Here is an 18396-nt window from a genome sequence, read left to right as displayed (position 1 = left end):
TTCACCACATACTCCTGGAGTTGATAGTTTCAGCAAGTTGTGGACTAGGAAAGCCATGGAGATGACTGATGAGTATGAAATTATGTGTTTTAGGGGATGCCTTCAGGTGAAAGAGAGGGTCACAACAATTTTGGAAAGAGGAATGAAAATATTTTCATCATAAAATGCTAATAATATCAATTAATTTTTTTGTTATATGTATGATAACTACATTTGTATAATTAGCTGGATTTCATACAACATACACAGTACTATATGATATATGTCACTATAGGAAAATCCAAGAACTAAAAAGGAAGGAAAAGAATATGGATTAGCCTTCTTAAAGTTAATCCAAAAGTGGCAGCATAACTTTAAGATGGCCAGAAGAAGAAGTAAACAAATGTATGGATGCAATAAGATATGTAATTGTAAAAGTCAAACAGAGGGTGCACCTGAGATTATTCTGGTATGGAATGGCTGAAGGTAGTGAGATACCTTGCTGTTACCACACACAGATACACCACTTGTAAGAAGGATCTTGGCAGCAGAAAAAACTGATATGATGTTGGATAATGGTGAGTGGAATGTTATTGAACTGGTGAAAATGTTTTCAAGAAATTAGTAAAAGTGAACTGATTCACAATATGGTTAAAATATCTACTATGTGAAGACAACAAACCAACATCTCTTTAATTACAATATTAAAAACTTATCTTGTTTTACATTAAAAGTTTTACACATATAAATAACAGATTTGTTGAAGCATTACACACACACACACACACACACACACACACACACACACACACACACACACACACACACACACACACAGATTTAAAGTGTTTACACATGCATGCACACTTTGTGGTGATGTGACAAACTTTTCATTACCCAAGTTTACGGTCACTGTTCAATATCAATACCCATCAACATCAAAATTTTCACATCTTTTACAATAGCAGGCATTCTAGAACTGAAAAATGAATGGCACAATAGGCTTAAAAAAATAAATAAAAAAAATAAATAAAGATAGCATGTTCGAAGCTGAAAGTGGCTTAAATTACTGTGTTTGCTTTTAACATTTCCATAATGAAATAAGTATGAGCAGCTCAAGACTGGTGAAGACTTACTAGTTATAAAGGAAGAGAGAAACTCCTCAAAGTAGTTCAGCACTCTACAAATAGGATTTGTAACCACATTCTGATTTATGAAATGTTGAGTTGAATATGTTTAAATAAATGTAAAAACATTATCACTTCTGCAGGAAGTTGTATCAGAGCAGTAAGGGTCAGGCCCCCAGAGTGTGCTAAGATGCTTCACTGTATCTGTGAAATTAGTAAATTGTGAAAAATGTTGTGAACAAATATGAAGAAACTTATGTTTAGCTACGCTATTTTAAGGAACGGATCAGAAAGTGAACATATACTGGCAATATACATCCATTAAAAGAAATGCATGTAATTGAAGCTGGGATGTAAAAAGTATACATATATTCATATCTTTAAGAAAAATGTTGATATATTGTATATTGCAATTTGTTTAAAATTATGTGGTCCTTTAAGTATGCATTATGATTTGGTAGAGAGTTTTACTAAGTATAAATATATAGCATTTTATGTGCCAACATTAATTTTCAAGCTGACAAAATACTCCATTGCTTGAAAATCTATTTCAACAGCTTGAGCATTAGGCTAAATGTTACAGATTTTGATGATGGAATTAATTTTAAGTTTATGATGTGTTGATGCTGGAAGACCACATATCAAGTACATGTGTATATAGTCAAGTAAAAATTCAAAGCTCTTCATACGGATTAGTTGATACAATAAGGTGTAACGATGATGATGATCGTGTGAATTCATTGCTGAGAGAGAGAGAGAGAGAGAGAGAGAGAGAGAGAGAGAGAGAGAGAGAGAGAGAGAGAGAGAGAGAGAGAGAGAGAGAGAGAGAGAGAGAGAGAGAGAGAGAGAGAGAGAGAAAATATGATAATGATACTGAAGGTGTATTACCTATTTATAGAATATAAGATTTGAGTTAAGCTACATGATGGCAATGAAGCAAGTGAGCATGAGGATCACTGGTACTGGGAGATCATATCCATGGGTCCGCCCTGAGGATACTGGTGGGGATTGTATGAGCTGGCAGGACCCAGGATACCACGACGGTTGCGGTATTTTTGTTGCTTTGTCATCTGGAATGGAATTAGAAAATTTGTAAAATGATATTCAGGGCTGCATTCTTTATCATCTCATAAAAACTGGTACTACTACCGTAATAGTGTTGATAGAAAATTATATCTAACTAGGCTTTTGCAGTGTTCTTTACTACAAAGTATAAAATGGGGAAAGAAGAGAGAACTATATGAGTGTAGTACCATAAAAAGGTAAAATGAGATCTTTTTACATCTATTTTTGGAATTATGCAAATTGGGAGATGATAAGTATCCCTTAAGTTATATACTGACAGAGAAAGAAATCAACGCATACCATAACGCTCTCTTACCATACTCACCAGACTGATGCCCCCAACAGTCTGAGCATTCCCAACAATCACTCTTTCTTTTATATGAGAGAACTACAATGCTCTCTCCATTATTCTTCAAGCACTCTATACCACATTCATTCGAAACTGCAGCTTTCTTTTTCCTCATCTCCCGAGAGAGAGAGAGAGAGAGAGAGAGAGAGAGAGAGAGAGAGAGAGAGAGAGAGAGAGAGAGAGAGAGAGAGAGAGAGAGAAACCCCTCACCCCCTAGAGGATGTCATCCTTAAAATGTTTAAGAGCGAAGCAGTGCTTTTATGATAACAAACAACTATAACTTAGTCTTACACCTCTCTTAGAAATAAGTTATGTCATTTTATCTTTTTAAACAAACAGTTCTGCGTGAAAATGGAGTTTTACAAGGATGTATTGAAGGCTACATACCTCTTCTTTGAGCTCTGTCAGCTGTTCCACAAGACCATCCACCAACTTCTGTGTTCGGTCCAGTTTTGTATTTAGCAGCCTCACCTCATTCATCTCTCCCTCTGTTTCCCCAATGCTTAATGACATGGCTCGCATCCTTGGGAACCAGTTCAAATTTTTATCCTGAAGAGCAAGTGGTAAACTGCTTTAACAACTCGCATTATTGAAATACATAAGGGAATGCCAAGTTATGAATGCAGTTATACTTAGCTGCAACCAAGAAAACAATAAGTACAGTCAGCATAAGGATAATGCAAACTGCCAATGTTGGATATAATGCATGAGTTTTAATGAAAGCATGACTATGGTTCTGAAATGGCTGAAACAGGTCTGCTAAAGAGAGAGAGAGAGAGAGAGAGAGAGAGAGAGAGAGAGAGAGAGAGAGAGAGAGAGAGAGAGAGAGAGAGAGAGAGAGAGAGAGAGAGAGAGAGAGAGAGAGAGAGAGAGAGAGAGAGAGAGAGAGAGAGAGAGAGAGAGAGAGAGAGAGAGAGAGAATCCTTACTACTTACAAGACTCAAACTTTTTTTATTATTATAACTGAAGTTTAAAATAAATATAAGAGTTCATTACACATCAGAAGGTTAAAGAATAAAATCTGGTGCACTACAGAAAAAAAATTAGTGTTCACATTGTAACGGTGGTACTTTGGTGCTAAGCTATGACCTTCATCACTAAATGCAGATGATGAATATGTACGAGGTTAGCAGTGGACAGTAAATTGAAGTCAGAAAACATATTTTAATAATTGCCTCTTCATAGAACAATTCAGTGTTGCAACTATGTATTTCATTCTACTGAACATCCACAATCTCCCGACTGACCTTGACTAGCATGTACACATAACTCTCCGGGCCAGTGAACTCAGTGGGATCCTTGACGTTGACCTGCACGTAGAAGTACAGGTAATGCCACATGTTGTGCTCCTGCTTAACGTGCTCCTCAAAGTTGACAGCCTTGTTATCAAAGCTGGCCCTTGTCAGTCCTATGGAGAGAGAGAGAGAGAGAGAGAGAGAGAGAGAGAGAGAGAGAGAGAGAGAGAGAGAGAGAGAGAGAGAGAGAGAGAGAGAGAGAGAGAGAGAGAGAGAGAGAGAGAGAGAGAGAGAGAGAGAGTTTCATAGAATTATGTGATAAAGTCTATAGACACTTTTATCACATAAATGTTACTATATGATATGAAACAAAGTAAGTATAAAAAAAAAAAAAAAAAAAAAAAAAAAAGTGAAATACAATTGTAAAGAACCTACCACAAATGAAGCAGGAGTTTTTGAGAATTTCCTCTGAGATTTGCTTCTCACTTCTGAGGTCAGCAAAGGTGTCAATGATAACACCAAAGATGAGGTTCAGGACAATAAAGATGACCACGAAGAAGAACAACAAGTCGTAGATAACACGAGCAGCAAAGAGGTTTTCCTGCACCACCACAAATAAAGGAATATTAAAATGATGAGTACATCTTGACCACATTGTATAGAGATACCAGGCAACCCAAAGTCCAGGATATATACATTTTATATACATTAGTTCATGTGTTTATGTACCTTTCAAATCATTAGAAGATGGTAAATATAAAAAATAAAAAATAAAATAAAAATAAAAATAAAATAAAAATAAAAAATTATATATATATATATATATATATATATATATATATATATATATATATATATATATATATATATATATATATATATTTATATATATAGATATTGTATATGGAAAGCAGTATTGGTGCAGGATGGCACAAATTTTGGGTGGCTTGGGCAGGAGTCAAGAGGTATTGATTTGTCTGGTAAGTAAACATGGCTTTGGTAAAAAACAGAGTTTGCTTACTTAGCCGGTGCAGGGTTAGAACGCTGAGAGCATGAAATTCAATTTACTGCTTGTAGAAGGTACTACTGTCTGGTTTTGACACTTTCTATTGACAAAAGAATTTTTGGCTAGTTGAGTGCAGCATTAGAATGATTTCAGATAAAAATGTAAAATGTGAATTTCAGAAGTAGGAAGGCTCAAATAATGCTTAAAGCCTGTCTCCTTAGTCTTTATCTTGTATAACATGAAGACAGGCTGGATTAAACAAAGGTTTAGATCAGGGCTACTCAACTATTATAAGCAAAGGTCCAGTTAGATAAGTTCTAATGTATGCATAGGTCCGGAAACTTTTATTACATGAGATAAAGAAAATAATTAAAACAACCATCTCAGAACAGAATAGTAAACCATATCATTCTTATTAATTTCATATTCACTGTTTGTTTTATTTATACTAATTTAGAAAACGGAAATAAAAAAAATATTGAACTTTGTAACTAAAATATAACAATTGTAAATCTATGAAATGAGATATGCAACAATTACGTCACCACAAAATATCTGGGACGTTGAAAACACGTCAAAATATGAAAAAAGGACATTTCAAGTCGGAAGTGAATTTACATTTGAGTTTGGGCATCGCTTGTGAAGATGGAAAACGTGTTACAAATTTACCAGTTGGTTCATCACAACACAATGCGTTTCAGTATTTAATACCCTACCAACCAGGGGTGTATGGTGGTTTCTGTCACTGGGTGTGCTTAATAGGGATTCTGTACATAACTAACATATATCTAGTTCTATGTGTGTGTGTGTGTTGCTCATTATTTGTGCCACATACATGTGCCTGCACACCCTGAATATACGCTCCTGCTACCAACGTACTCCTGACTTATTCATGAACAAATGCTACTATTGATAGGAGGCCTAATATAACATCAGACACGTCCAGAACAACATAACTCTCGCCGAAATTCAGCCGTGCCTCACCCGCCATAAACAACAAAACCTAGCTGATTTTTCACATTTTCTGTTAATGCAAGAGCAGTAACAGAAAATGCAATATCAGAGGGAAACTATTCTAAATATTTAAATGTAAGGCCCTGGGAGCATTCATAAGCTAAATACCCTACATATGTTCTCTATAAACACCGAACTTACAGTCAGTCGAGGAAATACACTTGCAAGAAACCATTACCAGGACCTTCATGCTATTTAACTAGATTTTTCTCTTCCTGGGGCCTGGGGTCCAACTACAACACTCAGAAAGTCCGGATCCGGACCGCGGGCCGCCAATTGAGTACCCCTGGTTTAGAAGGTCTAAGGTGAAGGGAAAAGTGAGAAGTAAATGCTTCTATAGCAGACACAATCACCTTTGCCATATGCTCAGCATACATTGATAGGTCCTTGACACAGAAGCAATAGTCATTCCATGGAAGATCAGAATAATACCTCCTTAGGTACCCTACTTAATGAAGAGAAAATACCAGACATCTCTGCTTTGGAGGATCCTGAGAAGAAATTGAAACAATAGAACAAAATATAAGAGGATTCCAGTGGAGAAGAAAGAGTAACAGATAAGACACATAAGCAGAAGGATTAATAGCTAAGATGTTAAGAATGCCAAAACAAGCATTTCAATATATTCTCCTCCCTCCAATATCTCTTTGAAATGCCCTACAGTTAAATGACTGAAAGTGTGTGAGTTGAGTTAATCCTACATTATTATAACTTGTGAAGGTTTTAATTTATTGTGGTGTAAATGTCTTTATAGTCTTGTGTACATGACATCTGTTAAAAGATCCTCCCTTGAAAACTTACCTTGTTAGAGGGAGGTCGCAGGATATCCCCAATGCCTCCCCCACTACGCAAACCATGGTTCAGCGTAGTGACGATGCACATGATGAGTGTGGAACAGGCCTCTTCTTTTGCATCTTCCACTTCTGCCATGACTTCTTTTGTGATGCTCTCCACCACTAATGGGGATGAAAATTGAATTATGGTAGCAGAACAGGAACAGGCCTCAAATTCTAAAAGATGTTAAAGAAGAGAATGGGGGCACTATATAAGGCAAAACATATTTCATAGTTTTGTTCCTTACCATTGCTCAGGGCAGCAGGCTCACCCTCCTGGGAACAATCAGCTCCCACCTCACACACCTCTATCTCTGGTTGCCGTATACCTTTAGACTCTCCATCAGACTCTCTCTTGTGTACATAGTGTATCACACGTTCATTTATATGACGCTGTATCGTGTCTGAGGAAAGTCAAATAGTCTTAGTATGTTGTTGTTTATGCAGTTAGTTAAACATTCTTAAAATGATTTATGTCTATCAAATGTAATATTTGGAACAATTTTGATATCTAAGAATAAAGAACGTTTGTGAATTTGATGTCGTGGCAGATAAAAGCAGACATAAAGACTAAAGAGCATAAATCTTACTAACATTCTGTATACTACAATTAGGTGCATACTATACAGGTTGAACAGGCATACAAACACAAACACACTTTTATGAGCAATTTAGATAACAGAGTACATATACATTTTTCCTTTTAGAGCTGACACTTTTCCAAACATGTGGCATTTGAGAAAAAGAAGCAGAATGAAGAGACTGATTTCTGTGCACGACACATCAGATGCCACAACTTGAAATAACCTTTTGTAATGAGCAATGTAGGCCTAAATCTACAGCAATAATGTAGAAGCAGAAACAAAATAAGTAATTTTGAAGGAAGAAAGTGAGAATAACTTTTCATCTTTATATTATATCTTACCCCAGTCAATGTCATTGTCTGACACATCAACAACAAAGTCATTTTTGAAGAACATGTAGCCAATGATGGAGAAAAGATACACCAGGATGAGGGCGAGGGCTGCTGTCAATACAATGGACCAACCATTCCGCGTCACTGAGCGTATCACATTCAGCAGTGTCTCCTCACGATACACCACATCAAAAAGCTGAAGCATTATGAAAAGGGAAAGGAATTATATTAAAAAGTCACTTAATATTGCTATGTTTACATATAATTCACTTATTGACATTAAATAATTCTTACATATGAGGCATATATATATATCTGAATTCAATAACATTACTAAGCTACTCTCCAAAGCCACAGGCTTAGTGTAAAGTATCAATATATCAAATAGTTTAATTATTATAAGATTAGGCTAATGAAATGCTGCTATAATGGATTGTTTTTATGGTTCTATAGTGTCAAATGAAAAGCTCTCTCAGTTTACAAAAAATAGTGAAATCATCAAGCACTTTATATTCCTTCCATAACATGGTATGGCCTCTTGATACAAGAGAGAGAGAGAGAGAGAGAGAGAGAGAGAGAGAGAGAGAGAGAGAGAGAGAGAGAGAGAGAGAGAGAGAGAGAGAGAGAGAGAGAGAGAGAGAGAGAGAGTAGGCTAAGATCATACAATTGAGATAGAGAGATATGGCAGGAGGAAATGTAACAAGATTTTTGTCCTGCAGTGAACTCATGTACATTAATGGTGGTGGTAGTAGTAGTAGTAGTAGTAGTAGTAGTAGTAGTAGTAGTAGTAGTAGTAGTAGTAGTAGTAGTAGTAGTAGTAGTAGTAGTAGTAGTAGTAGTAGTTGTTGTTGTTGTTGTTGTTGTTGTTGTTGTTGTTGTTGTTTTTGTTGTTGTTGTAGTAGTAAAGTGGTAGTGGTAGTGGTGGTAGTAGTGGTGGTATTAGTGGTGGTGGTGGTGGTAATGGATAATAATGGCAATGGGAAGAAGTTATTCTAGATACTTGGATTGTACATATGTAAGTCAGGGGGATTAGAGGTGAAGAATCAACTGAAAGAGTGACTGGACACAGGATCACAATGGCACAGCTTAGGCCCTACATATGCAATTACGAACATACATACATGTAACTTACTAAAAAGAACATATGCATAGGAAAGCCTAACCCTTTAAACATCTTTACTCAACTGCAAGGTCCAGCCACTTACCAGAATTGAGTAGCAGAATGGGTGCACTGACAGTCCCAGAACACAGAACACCAGGTATAGCACATGGTACAGCAGCTCCCCATCGGTCACCTGTTGCTCCAGCCGCTTGGCAAAAGTGCCTTTGTTCCCCATCAGACTCACAAGATGGATGCCTTTTAATAACACCTTGCCAGTGATGGGGGAAGGTGTGATTGACGTAAAGATGCAGTGCTTACATTGATAAGATAAGTTGTTTCATTTTTAACACATGTAAATTTTGAACATTTTCCATATAATTCAAGAAATACTAAGAATGAAAGAAGACATTAAACTACAGTTGCTGCAGGCTAGGCTGGTTTAGAAGCTACACCCCATGCCTAGTACAATACATGTTGGTGTTCACACTGATCTGGTGCATAAATTTATCCCTAAAACATTGAGGAGCAATTCGAGTTTAGACCTATATTGGCCAGATAAGATGATACCCCCAAAAATATGGCAGCATCACTTTTCAGCACTATTGCATGGAAAGAAAATACTATTGTATCTCACATACATACAGCAGCTTAAAGAACAAGTTCAACAACCAGCTGCTCAATGCTGATGGTGCCACTGGTTTGTGGATCAGTTGTTATACATGGCAGGTTTACAGGGATATGAATCTTACTGTTGTTATGCAGTACGTATAGACCACTGTGATATCATACCGTGATTCCTGTGATAAACAGATTTACCAAACAAATTCCAGTACAAAATAAATATGGTGGGCTATGGGAATAACAGAAAGTGGAGTACAGTGAGTGCAGTGCTTCAAGTGATGTGAATGGCAGGTTTGCAGGGTGGTACATTTTTACTTAACCCTATAAGTTAAGTCATTTACATCATTATAACCTCCATGTTAAATAGACTTACCAAATGCAAGTTTCGGCAGGAAATAATTGTGGTGGGCTGAGAGAGTTATGGCAAGTAGTATATAATGAGTGTTAGGCAGGTAATTTCACTTGTTCACATTCTATATTCAGCATGTAAATCCATCCCTGGTTTGGAGACATTTTTAGGCATCAAATGTTAACTTAAACACTGGCAAACTGCATTTCCTCAAGTAAAGGTTGCCCCTTGATTCCTGGTCAGAAGTTGGTAAATTATGGTATATCCTGTATGTATGTAGGTCAACTACTTATTTGAAGGGCAGCAACCTCTAACATTTACCTAATGGAGAAAACTTCCTCCAAACATATCCTATAACAATTGTTTTAATGCAAGAGATATAAGCTGAGCTGAAAACCATGAATGGGATGGCTGGGTTGTATCAAGAGTGAGTCAGTTTCATGGTATACACACAATATATCAGCAGTTGTTAAGGTTACTCACATTTGCACTACCAAGGAGCCAGAGGGTCGGCTCTGGTCCCACTGAGAAGATGAGCCGTGTAATAGAAACCAAGCCCAATAGGTATATAATTATCTTCTGTTGGAAACTGACAACTATTGCCAGCATGATGAGGACCCCCACCCACAGTAGGCCATTGAGATGACTGTTTAGACCTGCAAAACAGGGATCATACACTGAGAATGATATATGGTAGGCCAAATGCAAACTGAAAAGAAAACTATTGCCAAATACTTGACACAGCCCTTGCCTGGTTTCCCTCCTACATATATAAAAAAAAGGATAATTTTAAAAGAAATCTATCCTGATAAAGCATCTCACATGGCACCAAATACAGTTAATATGAACTGCAAAGTTTTGAAAATTCCAACTATATCAATGTTTATCAGCACACATATGCATAAGGTTTTGATGTACTATGAGATTACAAATAGATGACTTGTATCTGTTGTTTGTTGCTATTTTCAATTAGTTTTGTGGAAGCATTAAAAGATCACTATATTGCTTTCATACAACATTCTGTATAGTTTATCATCTGGCATACCAGTACAATAAGTCTGAGTTTTCATATTAGCTAGTAAAGGCATTCTGTGTTGACTAATGAACACTCACTTGGCACCTGGTTGGGATAAGGATAGAAGAAGGCCACGATGAGGTTGTTCATAAGGGCAAGTAAGAAGAGGAGGCGGCTCCAGAGTGACGTGTAATTACTAATGGTGGAAAGCACTGCCTGGCCTGTAAGGAAATATGGATAATTTTTTTACTAATAGTTATATTATTCCCTATTCTTTTTTTATGTACTAATAATTACAAAAAGACAAGAGTGGTAGACGGAAAGACTTGAATAAACATTAAGACATAAGATACACATCATGCAATTCACAGAATTACTGCTGTGATTGGAATATCACATTGTAACATTCCAGTCACTGACATCTTCCATTATATTGCAACATCTTTTTTTTCAAAGGAAGTGTCTTTTTAATCTGATTTTGTTCCTTTCTGATCTGTCTTTTTTACAAGTACTTTATTTAATTTTATTTTATTCAACAAACATCTACTCAGTTCATAACTTACTTTTGAGTTTCTTTTGCCACTGCATTTCTGTGAACATATCATGGCACTTCTCAAAGAAATCAGTGACCTTTGTTCCCTGTTCATCTCTCTTGGCAGTGTTGTAGACTCGCTGCTTGGTTTCCCGCGTTAAGTAATTACAGATTTCAGGGATGGGGAAAACAATTTGTTCCATGTTGCGATCATGGCGTACAATCTGTGTGCAGAAAGATGATGGTCTTGAGTAAAATGCATGAAGCCTTATATTCCTAGAAAATTAATTAAGTTTTGATAATACAATGCATGTTCAGTGTCTGTATGTGATGTCAAGAAGAATTTAACCCTAAATATCATGTTTTATTATACCTGTGTCACCCACATCAATTATGTGTGATTTCAACCACAATAGTTAAAGTTTTATCACATCACTCATAAACTTCAGCATGTGGTCCATTTGCTGCTCACAGTATGTCAAAATGAAACTATCACACACCAAATATCCTCCAACATTTCAGTCAGCAATGGTTGAGCTGCTGCTATTCTTACCTTTAAAGTCTTTATTTTCTTGTGGATTTATACCAAGGATAAAGTGCACAACACACCAGTATCTGATGGTGACACCTTGGAAGCAAGGATAACAGCAGCTCTGGCATTAGTGACTAAGGAAATGTTGGAGACTACCTGGTATGCAATACAGTTTTACTTTAACATATTTCAGGCAACAAACTGAACATATGTTGAAGTTTGTGTGTTATATGACAAAACTTTACCCACTATGATTGAAATCGCTGAATACATGCCTCAGCCCAACATGGTTTGTGTAATAAAGGTCAGAAACCAATGAAAGACTGTACGAACACTGTGTATACATGAAGTAAAGAATACAATATGTTGCCTTTGTACTCAACTTTGTTCCGAGTCCCTCTCTGTGATACACAGAAAATTTCAAACACCAAGATGAGATATCCAGTAATAAATCTTTATTACAATAGCTTGCCTTCACTTGATTTTTCTACATAACTCCCAGCTACTTAATTATCTCAGTCTTAGGCACAGTTCACAATACCTCTCTCATGCCTCCATCTGGAAATGAAGTGACATCTCTGTCAACAGAAAAATTAACCAGAGCTGCCAAATACTTTTCCATAAGATGAAGGACTGTAGCCACTATTCAAGGAACAACAGGAATGGCAATATGTCTCACAGAATATTTGACAACTCCTTTAATATTTCTGTTGATGAAGAGGTGGTGACGACACACTGTCTTGCAACAGACATGTGACATAGGTGGTGTGTAGTGAACCTTAATGACATTCTTTTCCATTTACTAAGTATGAAACTAAATCTGTGAGAGATATGTATATATATAAAGCATAACTTTTTGTGAAGTGTTCATATTAACAGAAATTTTACAATGGCTCCATTTAAATACGATCACCTAAAATAATGGAAGTCTTCTGTGTCCTACAATAAAATCATACCTCAATTTGTGCTGTGTTATCCCGATAGTGACTGAGTGCTTTGGTCAGTTTTTCATTGTTGTTCTTGTTGAGTTGTTCCTCCAATCCCTTATGATGTTTGGCCAACTGATGGCACAAGATGTATATGTTGTGGCCCACCTGACAGGGAGGAAAAGATACTGTGAATATAAAACAATAAGACAATCCTTTTTTCTCCCTGTACCTTATGTTGTCTGTCTGCCAAAAGAAGCTGGTCATGTCACATGTTCTCCTAAAGTTCACCAAAACAAATATGGATGTTATAATTTAAGGCTAGGTACTTCATGGTATACTCATCACAGAGTAGTAAAACACTCTCCTTTGAAATAAACAAAGGGCACATAAACCAAAAAATGATGAGAAAAAATAAATAAATAAAAATAATAGATAATGAAAAAACAAATGAATAAATGAAAATACTAAAACAAATTACTCAAAAAGTGCTTATTTGGGAACTGATTTTTATAGACATTCCTTCATGCTAAAAAAAAAAAAAAAAAAAAAAAAAATTGGTACTTTTCATCAGGCTCGTTGAAGGAATCTGGCTTCAGTTCAACTGTAAAGATATGCGAGAAATAGTCTGAGGGAGGAACTTTCTTACCTTATTTGGAAGAACTCACCTCTCTTGGGGAGACACCATCATCACTGTCTGATGCCCCTTCTTCAAAGAATTCATCATCATCCACACTCTCCTGATGGTAGAGGGAGCTCACCACATCTAGCTGCAAAAGAACATGATTCAAGCTCCCCACTCCTTACTTACAGACAAAATCCCATTCAATTCACTGCTATACTATCCAGGGATTGTAACTACCAAGAACTAAAATTCCAAAGAGATTCAAGAAAGATATATAAAGCATCTTAATCAAAGCAAAGACATAGTTGTGGGGATGGGTGTGAAATCTTGATCTTAAATAACATACACACATACACATATACAGAGCTTCCCTCACAGAAGCACTGGGTCTGGAATGGATTGGAGAGAGACATTGTGTGTGCTGGAGATATTTTAGAGTTTAAGGAAAAGTTGGATAAAAACAATTATGGAGATGGGACAGTACGAGCTTAGCTCCTCTTCCACATACCACATTAGAGCACATACACACACACACACATACAAAACTCACCAGTTGATCTTTAGGCATGTTTTGCAGGATTCTCTCAGCATTCTCTGAATCTGCTCTGGATTCCATTATGGCCAGCAGTAGCTTGGAGGCATTGTTTTTCAGCTCAAGAACAAGATCCATGCGGGTTTTAGCCAAGGGGTTGATGTCACTCAGTATGAGGGCAATGATAATGTGCAGACCATTGCTCTCGTGAGTGGCTGAAGAAAGAGAAAAAATAGAATTCTGCTTACTGTGAAGACACATTGAAAATGAAACATATATGCAAAGTAATATTTAGAAGTTAGTTGTTCAGCAAGGCTGGTACTGGCACCAGTATGTATTGCTATTTCCAATAACAGAATTTTTACTGATATTCTGCAACTGATTTTCACAAATTTGGTAACCACTAAGAAAACATTTGTGATCTTTCACTACTCTTCCAATGTAACAGCATCAAAGAAACATAAAATCATCATTCTCATGTGACTTTTTGATCTGTGCACTGTGCACTATATTAGTCAGTCAAAACCAAGTTGGTTACTCACTCACATGAAGTATGTACCATAAAGGACTGTACATTATGAAAACATATGGGCACTGCATCAGTACAATATATCTAAGCACATGCTTAAATGCCCACTATATAGTCTTATGCATACTTCATTTGCATGTTAGTTCTTTGGTTTTCTAGGCACTTCTCCATTACTTCAGATATAATTTCCAGGAAATAATAATTCTTTTTAAAAGTAAAGTGAAAGAAAAAGAAAAAAATATGACATGCTATGAAGGTCCAGAATTACACAAGCATATTGGAAAACAAAGTGATGCAACATGGCACGGGAAAATAAGACAGAATGAATATGAGCTTACCAATACAGTTCTGGTTATCATGACAAGGCCCTTGGCAATACTCTGTTAGAGTCTCAAGAGTTTGGTTGATGAGAGACACATTGTGCTCATTAATGTAGAGTCCCAGCAGGCCCAGACCTCCTGTGGTGGAGCCACAGATACAGTCCAGGAACAGGAGGGTCTTGCTCACTAGGTTGTAATTAGTTTTGGTATTCTGGTTTCTTAGGAAGTTCTGCATTAGAATAATTCATTCATATTAAGTCAAGCTCCACTAACATCTAGTAGAATTGCAGAAGCTCCAAAATACTGAGTACCAAACTATACTTAAACCATAAACCATGTAAATAAACCAAACATATTCAAAGACTATCTATTAGCAACAAAGTTTCCTGCAATAAACAGTGATACTTCTGGCCAACAAAATTCAATAAGATGCTGAATATTTAAAATATGATATCATTGGTAGGCCTGAGAAAAAAGAAAATGTATTTTACATTTAGTCTGCATGTTTATATGAATATGTGAACTATGTTCTACAGGTTATAAGTATCAAAAGTGAGCATGATTTTCAGTAAAGAATTCTTTTCTTTTTTTCTTTTTTAAATATAACCTTATTTTTATGCATTTCTAAGCTCCTTCCTTTCAATCATCAAATTACACATCACTGACATGATTCAAACATGGGTCAGATTAGATCCAATCAAGGTCACAAATGCATATTGTAGCGATAACTTATGTTTATCTTTAAAAGCATGGTGATACTTCAGAGATATATAGTAAATATCTCTACTGCAAATAAGCATTGATGTCAAATAGTAAAAACACATTCATTTCCATTTCATTTCATACTCTACAGCTTTTTTACAATTACTGTATTTTACACCATCAATGCAAAACCTTATCCATAATCACTTTTCAATGCTAAAACAACTACTCCCAAGGCACTTACATTAAATGCTTTCTAATTTTGTCCAGCAGTACAAATACTACTACTTTTAGTCTTCTATTGCTTCTGTTTCCTCGAACTGTTTTAGTAAGTGATTAAATGGCTTCTTGTACTCAAACTCTTCAGTCTTCTGAATTTTCTACATCTATCTGATATTTGGTCTCTTATTAAATAAAATTAAACTGTGCTGTTCGTTTCTCATCTAATAACTCTAATAAAATGCATTTCCAATACTAGTGTTCTCTGTTTTGGAGATATTTTCCCTTTTGGAAGTGAAAAAGTAAATTCTATTCCATCATATTGCAAATCCAATGAGAAAAAACATACTTTACCTGAAGGGAGAGGTTATGGTTCTCACATAGCAGCTGAAGGAAACGTAAAACAGGCTCCATCACAGCAATCTTTGGGGAGAGCTTCGGGTTGTCAGCAGAAGACTCTTTGCTTCCTCTACCCCATGAGCTATCTCCCCCTTCTTCCATTGTTGTGATGCCAAGACAAGAATTACTCTCATCACCTGTAATGATGCCACAGAAATTCCTGGAAGTTGTACTAAACACATACCATCCTCCTCCTTAACAACTGCTTTTTCCTATTTAATCCAAATACAAGTTCCTAACCTGTAACTAATTACCTGAATCAAGCACACATAACCAAAACTAATCAAAATATTCAACACTTTTGCTTCCACTCTAGGAAAATGAAAACGTATGAGAAATTTTTTTTTTTCATGAGCATAAAATTACTAAGATAATACCAAAAAAAAAGTGAGGTACAGTGACCATTTTTAACTGTGTTATTAGAGGGATCTTTTTTTCATAGAATCTGGAATGATAACAGAAAGGAATTAAGATCACATGAGAATATCTAAGTAATCTCAAGGTTTTCTGGTGACACAGTTCTGACAAATGCTTAAATAAACTACAGCAGATTTTGTGTTACACTTACAAAACCAGGAAGTTTAGAATATAAAGAAAAAACAGATGTTCACAATTAACACGCACACACACATCCTACCTGTATTGCCAGCTCGGATGTTGGAGTAAGCTTGAGAAGTCATACTTGCTGCTTCTGACAATTCTTCACGGATTTGGTCATTCATCACCAGGCCGTTGGGTTTGTGGCCTGGAGGCAATAAGAAGAGAAAATGATATCTGAAGTATTGTTATTTGGTAAGAAGAAGGCTGACATAAAAAGATTGCCCCACCACACTCATAATTCAGACTTTATTTTCACATTGAGAGGATGCTCTTTAGCCTATTCAGGCTTAGATCTGCCACCCAATTGTGAGAAACAACCCTAGCCACACATATGTGCAGTACAAGCATTTCAATTATTCTTATTTTTATGAGGAGTATTTCCAACAAAATACAGTTCATAAATTTGGCACATAACCACAATACAAGGATAAAAAATAATAATAATAATGAACAAATAAAAAGCAAATACACTATCAATAAGAAAATATGGTTAAGAAAGATGTGGTGTATATAATGGTGAGTGAGCTGATGGACAGATAGTTGTTGTGGTAGGGGAATGTTTGTTTACAAATCTCTTCTGATGGACATTGGCTGGATACCTCTGGGGCATTGGTGGAGGCTACATCCCTCAGCTTTCTGTCACACTCAGTTATCTATTGAAAACTAAGATTTGTACAATGACTCATGGACTGAGGTGTTTGGTAAACAGATCTGTGGAGGGAGGTGCGCTAAGCTGTTGTGGAGCACCAGTGAAATAAATGCTTGTTACACAATGCTCTTCTTCCATCCTACTAAATTTGAGCTCACTGTAGACAATCCATGCTTATATTGAGGCAACTAAACAAAACATGTGCATCACCCAGTAAAGGTCATTGTGACTTCTGATGATAAGACGTTATATCTTTAAGAAAATAGATAACATACAAGACAAGAATATTAAGGATAAAGTAAAACCTGCAATATGCAAAATATCATTAATTTAATGATGATGTAAAGAACCCACCTCGTTTCCTGTTGAGCTTTTCTCCTTCCCTGAATCCATCCTTGTCATCATTGTTCTTAGCACTCAGGTCCGAGGTGTTGACAGTCACAGTATTCCGTATCTCCTGCTGTGCCTCCTCCATCTTGGTGTCAAAAACCTGAAGGAGCACCAATGATTATATTCAACCTGTGATCTTTCCTACCTCTTCCCAGCAACTGCTCATTCTATAGAAAATTACAATTATATTGAAATTAAAATATATACTGAACACACTATCAATCAGAATGAATTTATTTTTATAATTTTCAACAAAAAATATATTAGCAATAGAATCTTGGCTGCTGAATGCCAATGATTTTGAATAAATTGGACATACAAAAAAAAAAATCAATTTCTGAGCAAAGTTTCTGTTCCTGAAAGGCAGGATGGCAGCTAAACACTCCCCGAACTGAGAGACATGATGGAAGGGCATCAGCCACACTGCATCTTCTACTGCCCATATTTGTAATACTTTTCCTGAGTTCCATTCTATCTTGCTGTTGTTTTTATATGCTATCAAATAAACTCCCATGGAGTGGTAGAGAGTGCGTGACTGGAATCACAACAGAAGCAAAAAACGAAATCACAAACAATAAATGATGTGTACAGTTACCACATTTAGGTAGAAGGCAACTACCCTTTCAAACAATACTGTCCTTTCTCTTCCCCTCTCATATATCATCAACTCTCTTTTATAAGATAAATTAAGTTAAATTTTCATTCACAATGTATCTATTTATATTCATAATATTTTTGTGTATGAATTAATGACTTTAATTGTCTTTACACAAAACTTGTGCACAAAATACTTCAGAATAGGCTTTAATGAATTAATTTGCTTCATATTA

General features: G+C 36.1%; 1 protein-coding gene across 13 annotated transcripts in view; it reads right to left on the bottom strand.

Moving 5' to 3' along the window:
- The window catches only part of LOC123504386 (inositol 1,4,5-trisphosphate receptor type 1-like), a 113865-nt gene that overhangs the window by 984 nt on the left and 94485 nt on the right, over nt 1-18396 (bottom strand). For all 13 annotated transcript variants that reach the window (XM_045254826.1, XM_045254835.1, XM_045254836.1 and 10 more), the window contains 18 exons: nt 17531-17666; nt 16565-16672; nt 15883-16064; nt 14626-14836; nt 13777-13973; nt 13270-13371; nt 12632-12769; nt 11175-11367; nt 10710-10832; nt 10080-10252; nt 8730-8894; nt 7534-7720; nt 6857-7012; nt 6577-6731; nt 4191-4356; nt 3768-3928; nt 2908-3069; nt 1-2176 (listed from right to left, as the gene is read on the bottom strand). The exon at nt 1-2176 is cut by the window's left edge and continues 984 nt beyond it. In XM_045254826.1, the coding sequence (XP_045110761.1) occupies nt 2060-2176; nt 2908-3069; nt 3768-3928; nt 4191-4356; nt 6577-6731; nt 6857-7012; nt 7534-7720; nt 8730-8894; nt 10080-10252; nt 10710-10832; nt 11175-11367; nt 12632-12769; nt 13270-13371; nt 13777-13973; nt 14626-14836; nt 15883-16064; nt 16565-16672; nt 17531-17666 (2832 nt within the window). In that variant the 3' untranslated portion in view covers nt 1-2059. The remainder of the gene's footprint in view (nt 2177-2907; nt 3070-3767; nt 3929-4190; nt 4357-6576; nt 6732-6856; nt 7013-7533; nt 7721-8729; nt 8895-10079; nt 10253-10709; nt 10833-11174; nt 11368-12631; nt 12770-13269; nt 13372-13776; nt 13974-14625; nt 14837-15882; nt 16065-16564; nt 16673-17530; nt 17667-18396) is intronic.

This window comes from Portunus trituberculatus, chromosome 16 (assembly GCF_017591435.1).
Source record: "Portunus trituberculatus isolate SZX2019 chromosome 16, ASM1759143v1, whole genome shotgun sequence".
Classification (NCBI taxonomy): domain Eukaryota; kingdom Metazoa; phylum Arthropoda; class Malacostraca; order Decapoda; family Portunidae; genus Portunus; species Portunus trituberculatus.
The sequence above is the reverse complement of the archived record's forward strand: the minus strand, read 5'-3'. Positions and strand labels throughout refer to the sequence as shown.